Source organism: Macrotis lagotis, chromosome 3, assembly GCF_037893015.1.
Source record: "Macrotis lagotis isolate mMagLag1 chromosome 3, bilby.v1.9.chrom.fasta, whole genome shotgun sequence".
NCBI lineage: Eukaryota > Metazoa > Chordata > Mammalia > Peramelemorphia > Peramelidae > Macrotis > Macrotis lagotis.
In genome coordinates this window covers 98,266,248-98,287,590 of record NC_133660.1, presented here as the reverse complement: position 1 = coordinate 98,287,590, position 21,343 = coordinate 98,266,248, and the positions used below count along the sequence as shown (strand labels likewise).

At 35.7% G+C, this 21,343-nt stretch overlaps 1 protein-coding gene across 1 annotated transcript in view; it reads left to right on the top strand.

Moving 5' to 3' along the window:
* The first annotated feature begins 3,004 nt into the window (after nt 1-3,004).
* APELA (apelin receptor early endogenous ligand) overlaps nt 3,005-21,343 on the top strand; it is a 32,502-nt gene continuing 14,163 nt past the window's right edge. The window contains exons 1-2 of the mRNA XM_074227419.1: nt 3,005-3,259; nt 4,946-5,035. Of these exons, the coding sequence (XP_074083520.1) occupies nt 3,184-3,259; nt 4,946-5,034 (165 nt within the window). The 5' untranslated portion in view covers nt 3,005-3,183 and the 3' untranslated portion in view covers nt 5,035. The remainder of the gene's footprint in view (nt 3,260-4,945; nt 5,036-21,343) is intronic.

The window sequence follows — 21,343 nt, the reverse complement described above, 5'->3', positions numbered from 1 at the left end:
ACTACGCCACCTAGCTGCCCCTTTCTCTTCCTCTTTAAAAAATTTTTTATAGTAAGGAGAAGAGGGAGGGGGCAATCCAGTCAATGAAAAAATGAAAATATTAATAAATATCGATTTTTAAAAAGCACAAATGACCAAAAAATAAATAATAATAAAAACCAAGTCAATGGTTTGTGGTTTGTTTGTTTTTTTAAAGAAAAATTATTCTTATGTGCTGATCTTCCAAAAGAAGTCAGTTCCTACTCATTCATGGAGCAAAACTGTATATTGGGTCACTTGTAGTCAATGAATTTTACACACTCATGCCTTTAAATTGATAATGTACCAGAAATTATAGTTTTCCTGTTGGAATAGGATCAAGGATTTCTCTATCCTGTTCCCTGCCCCCATTGAGATTTTTACTGAGAAATGTTAGAATACAATAGACATTAAATATATACAAATATAGTTCTCAAAACTAAATAGTTGCTAAGAGGTTTCTTTTCCTTTTTCCCAATGGGAGGAAGAGGAGAGAAAATAAACTCTTGTTTTAAAGAGAACTGCAGGCTAGGAAAAAAAGTGTGATTTCAGGACACCTGGGGAAGTAACATGTGGAAAAAAGGAGAGAAGATGAAGAAAACTATTGCAGTTCAAGGGCAGATCCAGTGAGTGATATTTAGTCAATCTCTTCCCATAAGCCTAGCTCAAGGAATTACCATGCTCCAAAGTTAAGAAGTTGTTAATGGGACATACCTAGACATGGAGAAGAAGAGATAAATGAAAGATGAAATTCCTTTAGCAGAAGAAAGGCGAGGGCCTCTGTGAGCTTGTGGGTCATGTTAATGTTAGATTCTTAAAGGGCTGGGAGAGCTAAACAGTTCACTTGGTAATCCCTATTAAGTGGTAAATAAATACTGCCTCAAATGCTATAATTCATTCAAGTAGTGAATTAAATTGTGTGTGGGAGAGGAGAAGATGAGACATGAGCACTAAGAAAGAAATAAGGACAATTCTAAGTTATTTGGGAAAATTAAGTAAAAAGTGTAGAAACACTCAAGTTTTTGAGACACATAACCATACAAAAGTTCTTATTTTGGAAACTTCTATATGTTTATGGTTTTAATGGAATGATATATAGTTAACTAAGGAAAAGATTATGAACTGGTTTCTAGATTGAGGATAACTTTATGGGTTGATTTTTAAGCAAAAAGAACAATCAGGTCACTACTAACCACATAAACCTGAGAAACTTAAATAAAGCAAAAAGTTTTCATAGGCATTACCACCTTACTACACAATGTTCCCCTTCACATCGTCTACACACTCTGGAAAACAATTGTTCACCATTCTCCAGATTCCTGGAAACTTATTCCACATCTGTGCTTTTGTTTCACAATCCACTAGCTTGGAATAGATTCATAGGATCACAGAAGTAGAATTAAAAAAGCACCTCATAGACCACCTATTTTACAGATGGAGAAATGAAAACTAGGAAAAGATTAAATGACCTGTCCAAGGTCCCACAGTTATGACTGAGGAGGAATCAGAACCCAGATTTTTTTGACATTAGAGTCAGTGATCTTTGCTCTGTATCATCCCATCTTCTCTCCTCTTTTGCCCTTTTTACAACTCAGTCTGTACTTGATGAAATCCTAACTATTGTTCCTGGAACCAGGTTGGATGATTCCTCTTTTATAAAGCCTTCCCCATCCCACCCCCAGCAAAACAAACAAAACTCCAAATCCTGAGATTAGGATATTATTTCCACTTTTCTTATTAACTTAAATTTTAATTTGTAATATAATTAGCTATGTTAGCTATAATTATCTTGTTTCTATCACTAGATTGTGAGCTTCTGCAATCAAATTAACTAATATTTATAAAGTTTGCAGAGCATTTTTAAATTATTGCTGTTGTTGGTAGGGACCTCATCTAATGCATCTAGATATCCCCAAACACCCCACAGTTCCCTGATTTGTACATTATGGGTATTTGGTATTTGCATTATCCAAACAATTGTATTCAATTGATTTTCTCCAGCTATGTACATAACTCTAACAATGAACCTGGAAAGAAATACAAAAAATTGTTTATGAATCATAGCCAGAGTTATCCTTTGTACCTGTAGCACTTTCCCATGGTTGAATTCTAAAGTGTATTTGTCTTCCTAGAATGGCAGCAACATATATCTAGAGCTTACCAAAGACTAGATTGCAATGTGTTTTAAGAGACCCAACAATTTTTAAATATAAAAGTGAAAATCCTGAATCTGTCAGGAGGTGGAACTTGCCTTCTCCTTTTTCATTTCTAATTCCTATTTCTAACCCCCTCTCCCACATCAATGTAGAACAGAGCACTAGTCATAGTCCACTGGCTGTAACTGACTTTCCCCCCCCAAGCAGTGAAATTTTTTTTCCCTTGTTAAAATAAATCTGTCAGTGCCATGTTCTACATTTTAGTTTTTGTTTTCCAAACTGAAAGCCTCAGGATTTCCAACTCTAATTTCAGGCTGTTCTGAAGCCTAAGAACACTTCATGATACAAAAGACATACTAGATTTGGGAGTTTACAAATTCCCTCTCAATGGCCACCACTTTGCAGCTAGTTTGGGGAATAGAGAGCATTTTCAGCAGCTAGCTCTCTCCCACAAAGCACTAGGGGTTCTTAAGTAAGGGCTGCAGAATTCTTTCTGAGAGGGACAAAAGAGAGACTTCCTGTCATTCCCATTACTTTCTGCATGTGGGACCAATATGGGCAATGCAAAGTTTAAACAGTTGCAAATGGAGAAGGGGAGGGGGCAGTATCATGCCTTGTTTTACATATTTCTCTATTTCTAGGCTGAATTTAAAGGGAACTCTTAGCATACTCCTTTCGGGGAAAACTTGGAGACCCTAGTGAAGTGGTTGTTTACTGGGATGCTCCATTTCACCATTATTTGCTTATGGAAAATAAAGGGGAGTGACAGGAAAAGGGAGAGAGGGTGAGGGAGGGGGCTGGGGGGGGGGGGAGGGAGGCACTGACCACAGTGCAGCACCAGTAACCTTGTCTTATGTGATCATTAACCTTGCTGGAAAGCACAGCTGGCAGCTCACTCTGAGGTTTGTCATTAGAATTGTGAGCTGAGCCACACAGATACTGCAGGAGTATTTAAAGGATTGTTGGATTTTCTGGGAGTGCTCTGGCTATCTTTCTGTGTGGCAGCAAAATGAGATTTCAGCTGCTCTTTTTTTTATTCCTTTTTTTCACGATGGGTATTCTCCTTATCAATGGACAGAGACCAGGTAAGACTTTTACATTAACATGTTTGAATTTCATCCTTATGTGATATGTCTACCTACAGATATGCATATATCTGTATCCTATGTGTATGTGATTGCATGTGTGTATCTATATACCTTTGTCTTCTGGAGACAGTTGATAGAAACTTGAGGAAATGTTTATGAATTCCAAAGCATGCTCTGCTTTCTAGTTAATTACTTTGATCGACTGTTCAAGTGATAGCTGAAGACAAATATAAAGATAGATGGGATGCATAAGTTTTGCATCAGTGAGTTCAAAACATTGGACTTTGAGCTACGGCAAATTTGTTAAATTTTCTTTGCAGTCCTGAGCGACCAGAAAATTGGTGTGCTCATTAAGACACTAAATAAAATCTTATATCTATTGCTAAATTGTAGAATACTAAACAGTTCATTTTAGCACCTTTGCTAAAGACTGGGATCTGATCAGCTTAACAGAGTTTTATACCTAAGAGAATCGCTGTATAGCAGAAAGCAATTGAACTTTTTTAAAGGGTAGTAGCTACTCTATTTCTAGCAATTCTCTTGAAATTTCAAAAAAGGCAAAAAAGTGAAAGCAGTGTTCTGCTTTTTACAAATGTAAAGAAAAAATCCTGGGTATGACAGACATACATATTCTTGGTGTATAGTATTTCTTTGCCTTAAGTCTCTTCTTCAGTGATTATTTCAATTGTGGTATTGGTCTACCCAGGGTTTTTAATAAAATCTGTCATATTCTAAAGCCAGGACACCATTCCAATCCCACAAACATTTGCTTAGCATCTAAAGTATATCAGACACAGCCATAGGCACTAGGCTTAGAAAGACAATACTCCCTGCCCTCAGGGAGCTTATAGTCCAAAGAAAATCCAAAGAATCTTCTAATATCCTTTTATATCCATAGTTCCAAAAAATTGGCAACCATCATAGCAGGAAGGTGAGTTATTTTTCTGAGCCATGGGACTCAAACTAGTAACTTCAAATAAAGAGATCATATATTAAGTTAATCTGGTAGGGGACATTTTAAAAGTAGATAATTGAAATAATCAACTGAAAAGACTAAGTATAAGAGAATGGATATATAATTGTTGGTCTAGTTAGGATAGAGAAAAGGTTAAGCTGAGAATGAGCACAGGATTAACCACATGTTCACAATTGGCTCCAGTTGAGGCTGTCTTTTTTTGCTGTTTTTGACCAGCCGTTCACTCACTCTGAGTAAATCGCAACCTGTATTCATGTGGTATGCCCTTTGACATTCAAAAGAAAAATGGACTTTTCCAAATGAGCTCTGTTCCATTGTTTACAGCTTTCAGTTCAACACACCGAAGTCTGGGGAATGAAGTTTACTTTGGTCAAGGTTCTTGTAAAATATTGGTGATTAATTCACTGGACAGACTGAAAGGGCAAGCTCTGTTTAAGTAAGCAGCCCTTTAAGAATATAGAAGATGACTACCCAAGCTATATTGAGCTGGAAAATGCCCTCTGGTTCATTTGGATTACCTGTTAGCATTTTGGTCCTGCACTAGAATTATTCATCCTGATGTCCCTTGTCATAAGAATTATCATCCAGCAAACAACAAATGACCACCGGGCAGCCTGGTTCCAAAAGATTTCTTCATGCCCCAGCACCAATGCATGTGATTTTCATGGGGACAGTGAAAAATGCTTTTGCTTTTTTTCTAATTGCAGGTAATCTGGCATTGCGGAGAAAACTACATAGACACAACTGTCTCCAGAGGAGATGCATACCCCTCCATTCCCGGGTGCCCTTCCCCTGAGGTATTTCCGATAGCAAAGGGGAAAAAAATGGCTTTCTGAAAATTTCAGTAGTATTCATTCATATCTGGGTTGGAGTTGATAATAAAATCAGTCGCCAGGAGAATGTAATTATGAATGTGCCCCTAAACATGTGTTTTGAAATGCTGCGTGGGTAGCCGAGCATGTTCCCTAGAATAAGCACATTCCAACTTAGACTTACATGGTAGGTTTTTTTAAGCACTTGGAGATGCATTTTCTTAACCAAACCACAGCCGTAATTTGCTTGGTCTTGGTTCCTGGTCATTTCTTTTTGCCTGCAGACAGAGTTTGAAAAGAGAACAAAACCTATTTGTTCATCAAAACTCCAGGGCTGTATTCCGAGCCTCTCCGGTGTGGCTGGTGCTGATTACTAGGCTTCTAGGGGAAGCTGGGAGGGGAGGAGGGGGATAGGGGGTGGGGAATGGGAAGTGGGGGAGCACTTGCTGCTGCCCTAATTTGCCTTTTGCAGCTTCTGATCCTAAATTAGCTTTCCCTTAATTTCCCACCCACCAAAGTGCTCATCTTTTCACTCAGGAAACTGCCTTCCAAATTACGAAGAATACAGTTTGACTCTATTAATTTTTAAAAGGTGCTAAAGTGAAAATGCTTCGCATAAAAAGTATTCTTGTTGGTTTTCAACTGACATAATTTTAAAGTCTACATTCCTTGTTAAAGACTTCTTTTTAGCCTTTCAAGATGGCTCAATTCAATCTCTCAGTTGAGCAGTGTTCATATGCAGACACTAATTAACTAGTCCAGTTAGCCTATATGTAGCTTTTATGGCTTCCATTGCATTACCCATTGTTTGCTGGTGCTTTTCCTATCAGGTTAAAGCTCTGTGGTAAGAAGTCAGAAGAAGGAACTTAAAAGGTATAGTGACAGATAACCATAGGCAAGGATAAAACCCCAAAAGAAGTCTGTTTTCTTAGTGCCCTCCTTGATAGAAGAAACTTACTATAAGCAGTTTTTGAGAACTAGTGACTACAGTTTGCTTTGTGATGCTTTGCATTAAAAACAACTAGGGGCGGCTAGGTGGTGCAGTGGATAAAGCACCAGCCCTGGAGTCTGGAGTACCTGAGTTCAAATCCGGCCTCAGACACTTAATAATTACTTAGCTGTGTGGCCTTGGGCAAGCCACTTAACCCCATTTGCCTTGCAAAAACCTAAAAAAACCCCAACAACTAGAGTATCTGTCTGGAGAAATATTGGCAAAAAGTATCAGCCGGATCCACTGCTTTGGGTTTTCCAAGTATCTGCTAAATTACGAAAAAGGATTGCTTGTATCAGACAATAGCAAGAAGATTCCTGCATACTAGTCAAGAGAGAGGGAGACACCCTTGCATAATGAAACACAAAGCATCCCTTATCCACTGGTCATCATGGCTTTTCCCTTCTGACTGCTGGTCATAAAAAAAAACAGCCTAGGTTGCAGGTAAACAAGTGCATAGTTGGAATAACAAAGTCTAAAAAGTTAAGGAAAATTCTGACTTGGTCAGAATATTTGCAAAAAAGAATGCTAGAGACTATTTTTTTTCTTCTCTTTGTATCCCTACCACCTTGCAGGTGTCTGACACATAGCAAAGGCTCAATTAATAACCAGTCGATATAAATGAACTGAATTAAAACTTACATCAATTTAGCAGTCCTTAACTTTGGACCATGGACCCAAAAGTTCTATCAGTTCTAGTTTAAATTCTCTCATTCATTTCTTCAGTATCTTGGTCAGGAAAACACTCTAGCTAGAAACTTTGCAGCTAGCTGATTTAGGTTTTTTAACTACTCAAAAATCTATTTGTACCATGACATACAGACCTATTAATGTTAATGTTAATATATTTCCCAAAATTAGTCTGTGTCATTGGTACAAACAGATAGTATGTTAAAATTAACATAAAAATAGGGATCAAACTGCAATTTCTTTAAGAGACCTCCCAAGTAAAGAAACTCATTTATCAATAAAGGTCAACACCTTGTCTAAATTTATAATTTTAAAAAGTTGCAATTTGCCCAGGGTTATACTACTAGGGATTTAGAGAGGGACCACTTCATTCTACTATCTCATTAAAATTAGTTTTGGGGTTTTTTAAGATTATTTTTTTATTAAAGATATTATTTGAGTTTTACAATTTCCCCCCCAATCTTACTTCCCTTCCCCCAATCATTAAAATTAGTTAAGAATAATTATATATATTACACTGGAACAGTCTATAACAGACTCGCCACATTTGATCCTCACAACAAACCAGTAGGTTGGACAGGGCAAGTTTTATCCCCATTTTATAGATGAAAAGCTAAGGATTAATGAAGTTGACTTTCCTAGAGTCACACAGTAAGTAGAAGAACCAAGACTCAAACTGAGTCTGCCAACTAAGTGTTCATACCGCTAATCCACATGGCCTCTGCTAGTATTATAACTTCCCCTTATCTCATATCCTTATTAGGCCTTTTTTATTGGCCCTAACAAAGCAAGGGAAGTTTGGCTGTAAGGCCTGGAGGCTCTCTTTAAGCAAAAGGTCCCTTTCATCCCTGCTAAGACCTTGGCCAGCATTCTTTCACCTCCATGTTTCTTACATGCTTTAAGCACAAATTGAATGTGAGGGACTGGTTCAATTTAGACCATGTAGGACCTTGTAACAGGGTAGATAAACTGAATAAAATGTAGTTTACATTGCAAGCTTTTCAGATTAGCCCCTTGGTGATGGATTCTTTGGTTCACTTATTAGTGATGCATGCTGACCCCACTGTTACTTAGACAAATTGCCTAGCCCTTCCCATTGAGCTGGTTTCATTAAAATAGCTATCCTGCATACAACTGCTCTGACTGACTCGTTATTTCAGCATTAGTTGAACAAAGACTTAAGTGTCCTAAGTGATAGACTTGATATAAGAATGGAGAACCTGATGATGTTTGTCAGTGATAAGCCAGAAAATCTTCCCAGTAAGTGTCTGTGCAAAGGAGATAAGTAACAGCCAAAGGTAGCCTAAATTGTCAACTTTTGTTCCACTCTCCCAAGATTTTCTTCTTCATGTAGTAAAACTTAATTGAGTATTATTACATTCTGACAATTGCAGGTGAACCTTCTTATTCATAGAAGAACAAAATTATGTTTTAATTTTGATCACAAACTCTTGGGAACTGATTTTAGAACTAATTTCTGGAACCAAGTATATCATCAGCTCATATTTCCTAATCCAATTCAACAAGTATTAACTAAGCACCTACTTTGTGTTGGTCACAGGGCTTGTCACTGGTAGAAGAAAATATTGTTAGTATTATAATTTTTAATTTTTTAAGACTAGTAGAGGAGATAAGGTATTTATGGGAATAATTATACTAAGTACATAGAACATGTATGTATGCAAACAGAATGGTATGAAATGTTAATGGGAAAGTGCTTTTTTTTTTTTTGCAAGGTGCTGGGGTGGGGGATGATAGTGTAGAGTGAAATCAGGAAAGGTTTCACAAAGGAGAGATGGTACCTTACTTGAATCTCAAGTAAACTCTTGATGGCTTTCAACAAATTGGTGTTATCATCAAAATTAGAGAAGTCTCTTTGAGGTATGAAGACCAAGAAAATATAACATGATTAAATCTTTTGCTGTTTAAATAACTGATAGAGGCTCAGTAGGTGATGTATTTTGGGGTGGGGGGAGTTGCTAGAAAGGACCATTACCATTTGCTGATGGAGAATGTGACCTACCAAAGCCTTGGTACCTTTATATAAATTGAGTTGTTTGCTGAGATAGAGTAAGACCCAAGTAAGCTTCCCAGACTTTAGAAAGTGGTAGCTACTTTCTCCAGGGCTCCTAGGAAAACATATGACATAAGTATTCTTTGTGGTTTTTTCCTAGTATAAAAACTGACAGGCCACTGAGGAAGCAGAGTGTTATGTGTCTGCCTGTCCCTTTTCAGAAAATCTTTTGTGTGGCAGGGTCACACAAAAGGGACAGGTAATAGGGGAGAAATTAAATGAATTCAGTTTAGGATATGTTGGGTTATAGGTGACTGTAGGATATGGATGAAAATATCTGGCAATTGGAAATGTGAAGTTGACTTTCCTAGAGTTATACATAATAGGAGATAATGTCCCACAAAGAAATAATTATAAAAACTATTAGAATAGAAAGAAAAAGAATATAGAGACTAAAGACAAAGGACTGATGACTGGTCCTTAAGGAAATCTTCAATATTGGATAAAAGAGGTAAGAAAAAGAGGCTATTGGAGTGAAAGATCCTAGTTCACAGGTCCAACCTAAAGGGATTCAAATGAGGTAAGAGAGATCAAGGAAAGGTTAGTCATAAATGTGAGATGCTGAAGAATAGTCAAAGAAGAGGAGGAGGTGGTGGGGGAAATCATTGGATTTGGAGATGAGAGTCAGTGGTGACCTGGGAATAAACTAGTTCAATAAAGTGAAGGATACCAGATTATAAAAGACTGTAGAGATGCAAAAATAGACACAGTAAGTACAGTAGATCAGTAGTTCTCAAACTTTTTGTTTCCTCTTAAGAACCCTTTACACATTTAAAAATTATTGAGGATCCCAAAGAGCATTTGTTTATGTGACTTATATCTCTAATAAATATTTGCCCTCTTAGAAATTTAAAATGATAAAATTTAAAATATTTATTAATTCATTTTAAAATAACAATAATATTATGTTCATAATAAAAACTTTTTATGAAAAATAACTATATTTTCCAAAAAAATTAGTGATAAGGGCATAGATTTTCATATTTTTGCAAATCTCTTGGATGTCTGATGGATAAAAACTGTACTCTCATATTTGAAATCATTCTGTTGTGATATGTTATTTTAGTTGAAGTAGATGAAGAAATTCCAGTCTTGCCCAGATAAGTAGGTGAAAGAGAAAGGTCATAAACCTTATAGATAATTGTGGATATTTTTCTTTTATGTTATACCAAAACTTGACAAGTAATAGTTTCTTAAATATTAACTGCAATGTGCAATCTAGAACCATATCAATGAACTTTTCACACACTGTTATATTAAAATTCATTGGTCTTTCTTGCACTTTGAATGGATCTTAGCCATGAGTGTTTTCATAACATCATGCACTGGTCATTTGTGGGGGGGGGACCAAGTTCAATGTACCTATTCCAACTATGTATCTTTCTAAATGTTGACACATTCAAAACTATCAAGTTGACAGTAGCAGTTACAAATTTTCAAAAAGAAAATTTCTGCTTGAAAACAATGTTATGATTGACAATAAATACTTTTAATTGTTCTCCTGGAAGCAACAGGTTCAATAAGCTCATTTTGAGAAAACTGTCAAAAATTTAAGTCTAAATAACCAGTTTGTCAATTGCTTTTTTCAAGTGAAAAGTCTATTTTTTTTAAAAGTTGTTAGTTCAGCTATCAATTTTTACAGTGACCCATTCACAGCAGTTTTATCACACAGAATATTAAAAAGACACAATAATTTTGTGGGTTTATCAAGATCATTCTTAGGTGAAACTTGTTGGTGTGTATATGTATTTGTGTGTGTGTATATATATATATATATATATATATATATATATACATACACATTTTATAGGTCTATGTATATGTATACACATATACATAGAGAGAGAGAGAGAGAGAGAGAGAGAGAGAGAGAGAGAGAGAGAGAGAGAGATCTAAAGTACTAACAGGTTTACCTTCCTTGCTTTTGTACCATCACTGTGAGCATCAATACAATTATTCCTGGAAAAACTATAAGACTAAAAAGGTTATTTCAACAGTTTAAATATTTTGGTACCAATTATGTTTGTTGCCACACACATTCAAATAAATAATCTTCATTAATCAGCTGGTGCTGATACTGTTCACAGTATATATTTAAGCAGAATAGAAAGTCAAGTCTTGGGGCAGCTAGGTGGTGCAGTGGATAGAGCACCAGCCCTAGAGTCAGGAGGACTTGAGTTCAAATATGACCTCCTCCGACACTTAATGATTACCTAGTTGTGTGACCTTGGGCAAGTCACTTAACCCCACTGCCTTGCAAAAGCCAAAAAAAAATGGAGGGGAAAGGCAAAAGTATATGTCTTCAGATGAGATATTAACCTAGTCTTCATGTTTGCAGCTAAATCTTTTATCAACAGATCACATGATCTCTTCTAAACTCCACTGTACACTCATAAGAAAATGAGAGTGAAAAAGATTAATAATGTCTCAACATTATTACAAAATAATTTTGATTTCATTGATCCCTTGAGTGTCAAAGACCCCCAGGGATCTGCAACCCCCCCCCCCCAATAAGACCCACTCATAGGCTATGAGAATTTTACATAATAGGAAGAAACAATCCTGAGTTTCTGTGTGTATTCAGGCTCTGACATTTAGTATCTCTGTGATTTTAGACAAGTTACTTAATCTCCCTGAACCTCAGTTTTTCTCTCTAAAATGGGGGAGGGGAGAGAACAGGAGGGAAGGTAAGACTACATAGTTTCTAATGCCCCTTCCACTCTTAGATCTGTGATTCTATGAATTTCTAAATTACTTGAGACCTAATGGGGATTGGAAGAGGGGAGGGAGTGGTAAAAGTAATGAGTGAATGAGAACTGCATGATATAGATACACACTCATACATACATACTATATATATATATATATATAAATATGTGTGTGTGTGTGTGTGTGTGTGTGTGTGTGTGTGTGTGGATGAAGAGTAGAACTTGGTTTATCAAAATGAAGACTTTCCTAAATATCTAATTTTAAAAAGTTAACTGAAAAAACAACTTAGCAAAAATAAGTGATTCATAATCTAGAATTTATTAGCAAAGAGGTAATCTTTATCTTCCTCAATATGACAGCAAAATTGTTTGTAAATCATCTAACTTAAGCTCATTTAAGTGTGATAAATGTGTACTTTAAAATGGCCCATTCCCCACTAAAGAATATTTAGTGACAAAGCAAAGACTAACTTGAGTTCTCTTCCTTCATCATGAAAAACATGTTAATTTTTTTCATATAAAAGAAGTTGACATTTTTAAAAATATCATTCATGAATATGCCTTTATTACAGACACTTGACAAATCTATATCCTGCCATGTTTCTTTGGAAACCATCTTTGTAATGACTATTTTTTTTTAATTTTAAAGATTTCATTTATTTTGAGTTTTACAATTTTCCCCCATCTTACTTCCCTTCCCCCACCCCCACAGAAGGTAATTTGCCAGTCTTGTAATGACTACTCTTAACTCCCCATCCCATTCCCCACAATGACTTTTCCTTTTTATCTTATCCCCACTTGTACCCCAACCTATCACCACATTTTCTGTGAATTACTTAGTACTCTGATTTCCCATCGAATTGGAACTTCTTCATCTGCCTTCTACCATTCCTATTTGCATCATTTTTGCTTCCCCCCACCCCAGTCCAAGCATCCTTACTCTTCCCTGAGACTAATTCCTCAACCTCTACCTTTGGTCACACACCCACTGTTCCCATATATCCACAATCTCTCCCTTTCCAGTGACTCCTTATCTGCAATACTCAGGGTCACCCTAATCCTAAAAAAGCCTTCTGGCTGTTTGGCCTTATCCAGTCATTGTCTCATCAATTTTTCTTCTTTTTTGCCTAAATTTCTTAAGGGGAAATATCTACACTAAATGTTCTACATCACTATCTGCTCTTTTCTTGATCTTTTCTAATCTGACTTCTCTCCTCACCACTCTATTAAAACTCCTTTCTCAGGGATAACCAGGGATCACCAATAATCTGTTAATTGCTTTTTTCACCTCTCTGCAGCATTCTTTTCACTTTGAGAGACACAAGAACTTTTCTGGTTCTCTTTCTACCTCTCTAATTCTCCTTCACTGACTCCTTTTCTAACTCCTGATCCTTGTCCAGAACTTTTAATGCCTTAAGATAGAGTAATTTTCTTCCTCCTAAAGCTGGTTTTCCTAAGATTTTATTCTTGATCCTCTGATCTTATCCCTCTACAGTCTTTCCTGACAATTTCATTCACTGCTATGATTTTAACCAGGAGTTGTCTCCACTTACACAGAAAACATCTCTTCTTTGATTTCACAACTGCCTGAAACTCAACAGCTCTAAAACTGAGCATCTAGTCTTCCCCAGACATGCTCATTCTCCTCATTCTCCATAAGTACATGCATGTGTGTGTGTATGTATGTATGTGCATGTATATGAGTGTGTATATATATATATATATATATATATATATATTTCTGTCAATGGTCCCAGTACTCATTCAGTCTACTGTATTTGAAGCCTTGATATTGCCTTTGCTTCTTCTTCTCTCTTCTTCACCTGTCACACCTTTTAAAATTTATTTTAAATTAGTTTTTATTTATTTTATATGTTATGTAATATATATTATTGTTTATTTAATTTAAATTCATTTTTAATTAAACTTTTATTTTCTCTCCTTCTCCCCTCCTCATTCCCTCATTCAACGACAAAAAAAGAAAAGGAAAACATGCATAGTCAAGTTAATCATTTCTTACACTGGCCATGTCCGTAATATGTATGTCTCATTCTGCATTTTCAACCCATGACCTCTCTGGCAGGAGGTGGGTACCATATTTTATCCTCAGTCCTCTGGAATCCTGCAATCAGCCATTGTACTGATAAGAGTTTTTAAGTCTTTCAAAGACTAACTGCACCTACATTACAGGCTTCTTGTGAGTATCAAATGAGATTATATTTGTTAAATTATTAGCAAAGTGTCTGGTATCTGGTGGGTACTTGTTCCCTTCTCCCTTCCCCCATCCCCCCACCTTACTGTATAAATTTATACTTCATCTCTCATATCCAAACTGATCCAAACTCTGTCAGTGCCATCTCTTAAACTTGGCTTGCATCTGTCCACTCTTCCCTTTGCCTATCACACCACTGCAGTCCTTCCTTACCAAGCACCTAGACTTCTGCAACAATCTTCTACTTCCATTCTTGTCTTACTCCAATCTGTCATATCAGCAACACCAACCTAATCTTCTATAATTATGTTTTTGTCATTCTTTTGCTCAAAAACAAATCTTCACTGGTTTCCTAGTAGTTATTGGGAACATTCAGACTTTTTTGTCAAGACCCTCCACATACCCTTTCTTTTTTTTTCTTTTTTTTCCACACACTCTTTCAATTTTCTCACTCTTTGCTAAGTTATATTATTCTGTCTTAAGAATGCACTCGTTATTTTCCCATCTTCATATCTTTTACTCATTCATTTCCTAGGACCTAGACTGTATTCATCTTCCTTCACCTACTGAGTTGTTACCCAGCCATTAAATGCTACTTAAATGTCATTTAATCCATAAAGACTTCTCTGATCCTGCTTATTGGAAATTACAGTTTCATCTCAGACCATTCTGAGGACTTTATTCTATCTCTACTATACCTGCCATTTATTCTGGGGCATTATCTTATAACCCATTGGACTGAAAGCTTCAAACTTAATCCATGAATTATCTAAATTAGGTATCTCCCCTCAGTGACTGCCACTGAACCTTCAAGATAGAAGCTTAACAAACATTTGAATTTGTTTGTAAAGGTTCTTTTGAGTATGTATAGGCATTTTATGAACTCAGTCCTGTCTCACTAGTGGATTATCAGATTTAGAACTGAAAGAAACATAAGAGAGAATCATGTAATCAGAGGATTTCAAGCTGGAAAGGAGCTTAAAGGCTTCTAATTTTCAAAATAAAGGGCAGAGAATTGAAAAGATTTGTCCAGGATTATGCGGCTATTAAGTGTCTGAGGTAGGATTTGAACACTCCTGATGAGTCCAGAGCTCTTTTTAAAGGTAAAGTAACTGAATCCTAAAGCGATTTAGTTATTCACCTAAGGAGATAAAGGGAAAAAAAGAAATGGAGGTGAAATTTGAATCCAGGTCCTTATACCTCAAATCTATGCCATTATAACTTTGTACTTCTCAAACATTCCATTTGTAAGCTCAAGATACTTAAATCTAGATTTCTCAAGGAATAATGATAGGATTTGTTTGAGTTGTGGGGGGGGGGGGTGATATATTACTCCTATCCAGTAATAATAGTAGAATGCATCAATGCTTTAATACTCCAAATGTTCTATGATAGCCATAGTAAAGCTACTCTACCAGTGCAGTTACAATTCCTTCCCTGTTTTAGTGGTCAGTCAAAAGTGGTGAGACCAAAAAAGAGAAAGAAAAAACTCCTGGATTCAAAGATTTGGTAGTTATCCTTTTAGTGATAAGTATCTCAAAATTTAAGTGAATAGAAGTCTTTCCAGCTTTGTAAAACCAGCTCAATTTTCTATTTCCCCATAATCTTCATGTCACATCTGGATCACAGAGTAAGATGATCAGTCCTCATTTTGAGAAACAATATAGTCAGGAGTACCTGGGTTCAAATCTGGCCTCAGACACTTAATAATTACCTAGCTGTGTGGCCTTGGGTAAGCCACTTAACCCCATTTGCCTTGCAAAAAAAACCTAAAAAAAAATACTTATCAGGACCCACATTAATATGCAATTGGGAAATATTGAACAAAATAAATAAAAATAAATAAATAAAAATGATGTTAATTTGAGGTTATCTAAGTGATTTTTGGCCTTATATAGCTTAGCAGCCTCCATTTCTATTTGAATTTGACAAACTCACTTAAAGCATGTCTCTAGGGAAGGAAATATGAAAAGTAGTTTCCCTTCCTCCCCACAACTCTTGGAAAATATACCAGTGTGTATGCCACTATATATGTGTTCAGATTTTCTGTGTGTATTCATCAGTTTTGCTAACTGCTTTTTCTGTTCTTCACCTTTTTTTTAAATATCATTTATTCCACTGTGTGATTCTCTGATGGGGGTAGAAGTATATGGCAGGAAATTTAGGTCATTTGAAAACAAAAATAAATCAATGAAAATGATTTTTACATTGATTAAATTAATTTTTAAAATTAACACTTTAAATATTAGTAAAAACTAATACCTTCTTTCAAATATTATATTATAATTATCAAGCCATATGTTATGTTTGTGGTTTCCTCCTTGCCACTTAGCAAACTTCTTGGCTCTTTCCCCTAACATGTGTTAGCTTGAACTTGAAGAATATAATTTTAATATTACCCTGAAACATATTTAAGAAATCTGATGCTTTAAAAAATCATAACATATTATTTTTAATTAATTCCTTCAGTTTTTCTTTGTGTTAGATGTTGTGGGAAATGTAAAGACACATAAGACATAGTATTTATACCCAGGGAGCTTGCCATTTCAGAGAGGGTTCAAAATATACAGGCATATTTTTAAAAGTTCAACAATAACAAAAACTACCACAAACACTTATGAATTTATGAATTAGAAATATTTCAGGAGTTGATTGATGTCTAGAATTCCCCTTTTGTTCTTCCATAGAAACCATGCTTGGTCTAAAGAATCTATCCAATAAAGTTCTGATGCTAGCCCACAGAACTTATTGTAATCTAAATATAACTGAAGCTATAGTATTTATGGTACCAAATTGATTTCTGGTACCTGGAAATAGAGAGCTACATAATAGTTCAGAAGAAAAAGCAAGGGAGACGAAATAAAAATTGTGTCCCATTTCTTCAGTTCTTAACAAGTTCTTAAGAAAATATGGAAATATGGACATGTGGCATTCTCTTATTTTTTTTATTCTACCGTATTATCACCATTCCCAATACTATCCTGAAAATTAAGAAAAGCCCCCCAGACTTGGACCTGCTTTACCTCCAAAGTGTTTCATGCTCCCAAATTCCCTATCCACACCTACGTATCACCCCTTTCTCTATTTCAAATATATACACACAAACCCAGAACTTTTCTTCAGTGTACTGTATCTCAGTTGTCAAAAGTGAAATAATGAGTGAGCTCATTTATACCAAAGTGTAAATATATAACTTTCATTGATACACACTTTAATATAACTTTTTTTGTTAGATTATTCAGTGGTTTTTACATAGTATAATTCAAAGAGTGAAGAGAAAAAAAAATATTTTTGGATTGGCAAGTTACTATTTGGCCAGTCAACCCAATCTATGCCCTCCAAGGTTCTTTTTAACTTGTTCTTACAGCTCATAACTTATTCAGTTACTCAGCTTCTGAAGTCACAAGTTAATTCCATAAGCCCCCCAGGAGCATTTTGTTTTGTTTTCCTTGGGGGTTAGTTGGTTGATCTTTGCCAAGGTTGCTAAGGCAAAGGAGCAAAAGAAGATAGTTATTAGAGAATGAGGACATGAAGGTGGAAGAAAAGGTGTAAAGAGTAGTTATATTTGGAATACTGCCTATCTCCCAGGGTTGTTAGGAGGAAAGTACAATCCCAATGTGTATTGTTGGTATTCTATTCCTGTTAAGAAAATGAGAGGGCTCAGATAATAAATGTCCTAAGCACTTCAGAAAAAGGAAAGAGTGATGAGGGCTAGAGTGAATGGAAATGACTTAGAGGGAAGTTAGTGCTTTAGCAGGCATGTGATGGAGTAGTCTTTGCATCGGGAAAGAATAATGTAGTGAATAGAACGCTGGACTTGGAGTCAGGAAGACCTGGGGGTCAGATCCTGCTTCAGATTAGTTGTCAAGGCAAATTACTCCATGGACACAAGTGATCCTTTTCCATCTCATCTCCCCAAACAGATCTTCCCTACTGCCTCTAAATGTGCCCATGTTTTTCCCCATCCTCAATAAACCTTCACTCAACCTTTCCATTTTCCCTATCATCCTATACTCCTTGAGAAGGCCATTACAATACATGTCTCCACTTCTCTTACTTCCTCTCAGTTTGGCTTCTGACCCTGCCAAAGTTTTTCCCTCCAAAGTAACTTATCCTCTCCAAAAATGACAAATCAAATGGTCTTGTCTTGATCCTACCTCTTCTAGACCTTTCCATAGCCTTTGATACCATCAATCGCCTTCTCATTGATATTCTAGATTTTCAGGTCATTTCCCTCTCCTACTTCTCCTGCCTATTTGAGCAATCCTCGATCTCTTTTATTGGCTCACTCAGGCAATGAGTGACCTAGCAATGTCCTGGACCCTCTATATTTCTTCATTGGTGAATTCATCAGCTCCCTTGAGTTTAATCCTCTCTATGCTGATGATTCTCAAATCTATCTACCCAATCCTAACCTCTCTGTTGACTTACAATTTCACATCTCCAGCTGCCTTTCAAGCATCTTTTGTCTTGTAGACAGTAGATATTTTAAGCTCAGCATGTCCCTTTCCTTTTCTGATATGGGTTTATTTGAACATTCTATTTCTTCTTTGGTTAATCTGAGTAATTTATGCTTTTGTAAGTATTCTTCCATTTCACTTAAATTATTAAATTTACTGGCATATAATTTGGGTAAAATAATTCCTAATAATTGCTTTACTTTCCTCTTTATTAGTGTTAAATTTAAACTTTCCATTTTTTAATAATAGTGATTAAGCATTCTCTTTTTTAAATTTTGTTAGCCAAGGGTTTATTTCACTAATTTTCATAAAACTAACTCTTAGCTTTATTTATTCATTTAATAGTTTTCTTATATTCAGTTTTATTAATCTCACTTAATATTCTGGGATTTCTAATTTTTGTGTTTAATTGGAGATTTTTGATTTGTTCTTTTTATAATTTGTTTTTTTATTGCATACCCAACTCATTAATCAGCTGTTTCTTTGTTTTATTGATGTAAGCAATCTATTCTCCACAGAACTGCCAAAGAAATTTACTTTGAGGGCAGGGACTGTTTTACTTTTGCTTTTAAATCCCCAATAGCTGTAACATAGTAGTTGATTTACTGTGTTTCTCTTATCTTTTCCTGATTTATCTTTGAATTTCAACTCCCATCTAATGATTTCTAACCTATCTTTACTTGTCCAAAGATCATTTTTTTTGGAGGGGAAAAACAAAAACAAAATAAAAGTTGTGTAATCAACTTTCTCACCATTATATTTATCATCTCATCTTCCTTAAGCAGCAGTCTTGTCCTTTCTTTGATTATCCTCTTGCCCCCAGCAGAGATTAAAAACAAAACACATTTTGTTGTCATCAGAATGAATCACCAAACCCAGTTCATTTGGGGATTTAATGTGACACAATTTTTATAGAATGATGCAACAATTTTGGAATAATCTCCCATTATCTGTACTTGCTTCTATTTTCTCTAAAAGTCTTTCAAAAACATAAATTAGTCAATTAATCCCTTATGTTACTATATTTTCTTTTTGGACAATTTTTACTTTTTCTCTGGAATTATTGGAATTGTCTGTATTTGTAATTGTCAGAATTTCATCTCTGAATTTTCCATCCCTCTTGGATCAAATTCAAATAATCATATTCAGATTACTAAACCACTATATCAAGTGGCTTAATATACTATCCTTTCTCTGAACCCTTTGAAATATTCCCTTCCAAAATACAGGATATCGGTCAAGCTAAATTCACCTTCCCTCTCCTTTTTTATAAAGAAATAACATGGGGCATTCACTTGACCCCCCACCCAAGGCACTCATCATTTTTATAACTTATTCCAAGGTAACAATTTCCCTTGTCACTTCATTTCTTCCACCTTCTGGTAGAGGAAATAAAACTAGAGAAATCACAAAACTATGAACTACTCTAATTTTAGCAGAAAGAGAATATCCAAAAAATGTAAAGGTTGTTGAAGCCATCTATTATTCTATATCTTGCATCCAATATGAGTTTTAGGATCTGCTTCTTAAACTTTTCCTCTACTTCTGCATTCTCTCATTCGTTACTCCAACAAAGGCAATATGAAACAGTGGATGAGAATGTTCCATATAATGTCCTGAGACCTCAGATCAATCCAGCTCAATAATCCCTACTTATATAATTTTAGGCAAGTCACCTCATTAGCCTCAAATTTCTCATCTATAAAATGAGGGGGTTTAGCTAGTTGAACTCTGACATATCTTCCAACTCTTTTCTCCGTTCTCCCTCAAATTCTATTTTCAAGAAGCAGCTAGGTGGTACGCTGAATAGTTGGGAGTCAGAAGGATGAGAGTTTGAGTCTGACCTCTGGCACTTGACACTAACTGGCTATGTAACCCTGAAGAAATCACTTAACCCTGATTGTCTCACATTCAGGCCTGTCTCCAGACATCCTGATTCATATCTGTCTACTGGACCCAGATGGCTCTGGAAGAGAAACTGAGACTGAGACCACTCAAATCCAATTCATGTACTTATAATGGTATCACTTCCCTGATGTCAAGGTCTTCTTTAAGAACAAAAGAAAACATTATACCCTATTTCCAATCAGTTTCCAAGTCTTATTGAATCTATTCTCTCTACTCATACAACAAACCCCCTAATTCAGGCCCTCAAAATTTCTTGCCTAGACTACTGCAACAGTATCTTAATGGATCTCCCCACCGTAAATAGTCTGCAGTTAATTCAACATATATCTACCAAACTGATCATGACATATATAAAGTTTGAGAATTTCTGGGTGATTAATCACTTTATATTAATCATGCAAACATTTAATTAATAAAAGAGGTCAGTGATACTCTCCTGCCAAGGACCCTTCAGGGAACCTAATCAATATTTATATGCTTCTGAGGATGACAATTTAGCAATTAAGGAGAAGAATGAATATTATAATGAAAGATAACCCTATTCTAATGAGAAGCTGATCATGTCATTTACTTCCAAATCACCCCTAGACTTGGACAATCTAGACAAAGTACCCTCCTGCCTAAACCCAATTGAGTAGAATACAAAGGGTCAGAATTCACCTTAGATTAAATTAATAATTTCTCTCCTGATATTTTTAAAGCGTATACATGATCAGGCTATTCCCCTGATCATGAAATTCTAGTGACTCCTTGTCTCTAGGATAAATATATTATATGTATATGCATATGTTTGCATAAAATGTTCCAGTGAAGCCTTTAAAACCTTTCATACTCTTTGTTCTTGCTTACCTTTCCAGTCTTGTTATATAATCCCCATTTTTTACACACTCTAATTATGTAAGGTCCTTAAAGATTGGAGCCACATGGCTTGTATTTTTATCTTCAAGAACTTAGTACAGATGTCTTATACATAATAAATCTTTAATAAGTGTTCTATCTATATCTATCCATCTATCCATCTGTCTGTCTATCTATCTATCATCTACTTAATCTACCTACCTTCTGAGTTCCTGTCAATGGGATGAGTCTTAGGATATTCTCTGGGAGTACATGTCATGGGAATTCAATATTCCAACAAGTAACCAATCATCATTATTTTCTCTTCCACTGATTTATGAGATGGAATTTGCAAATTTATTTCATTCTCTGGAAGACAAGAGACTGCTTCTGCTAAGGTAGCCCAGTTTTGC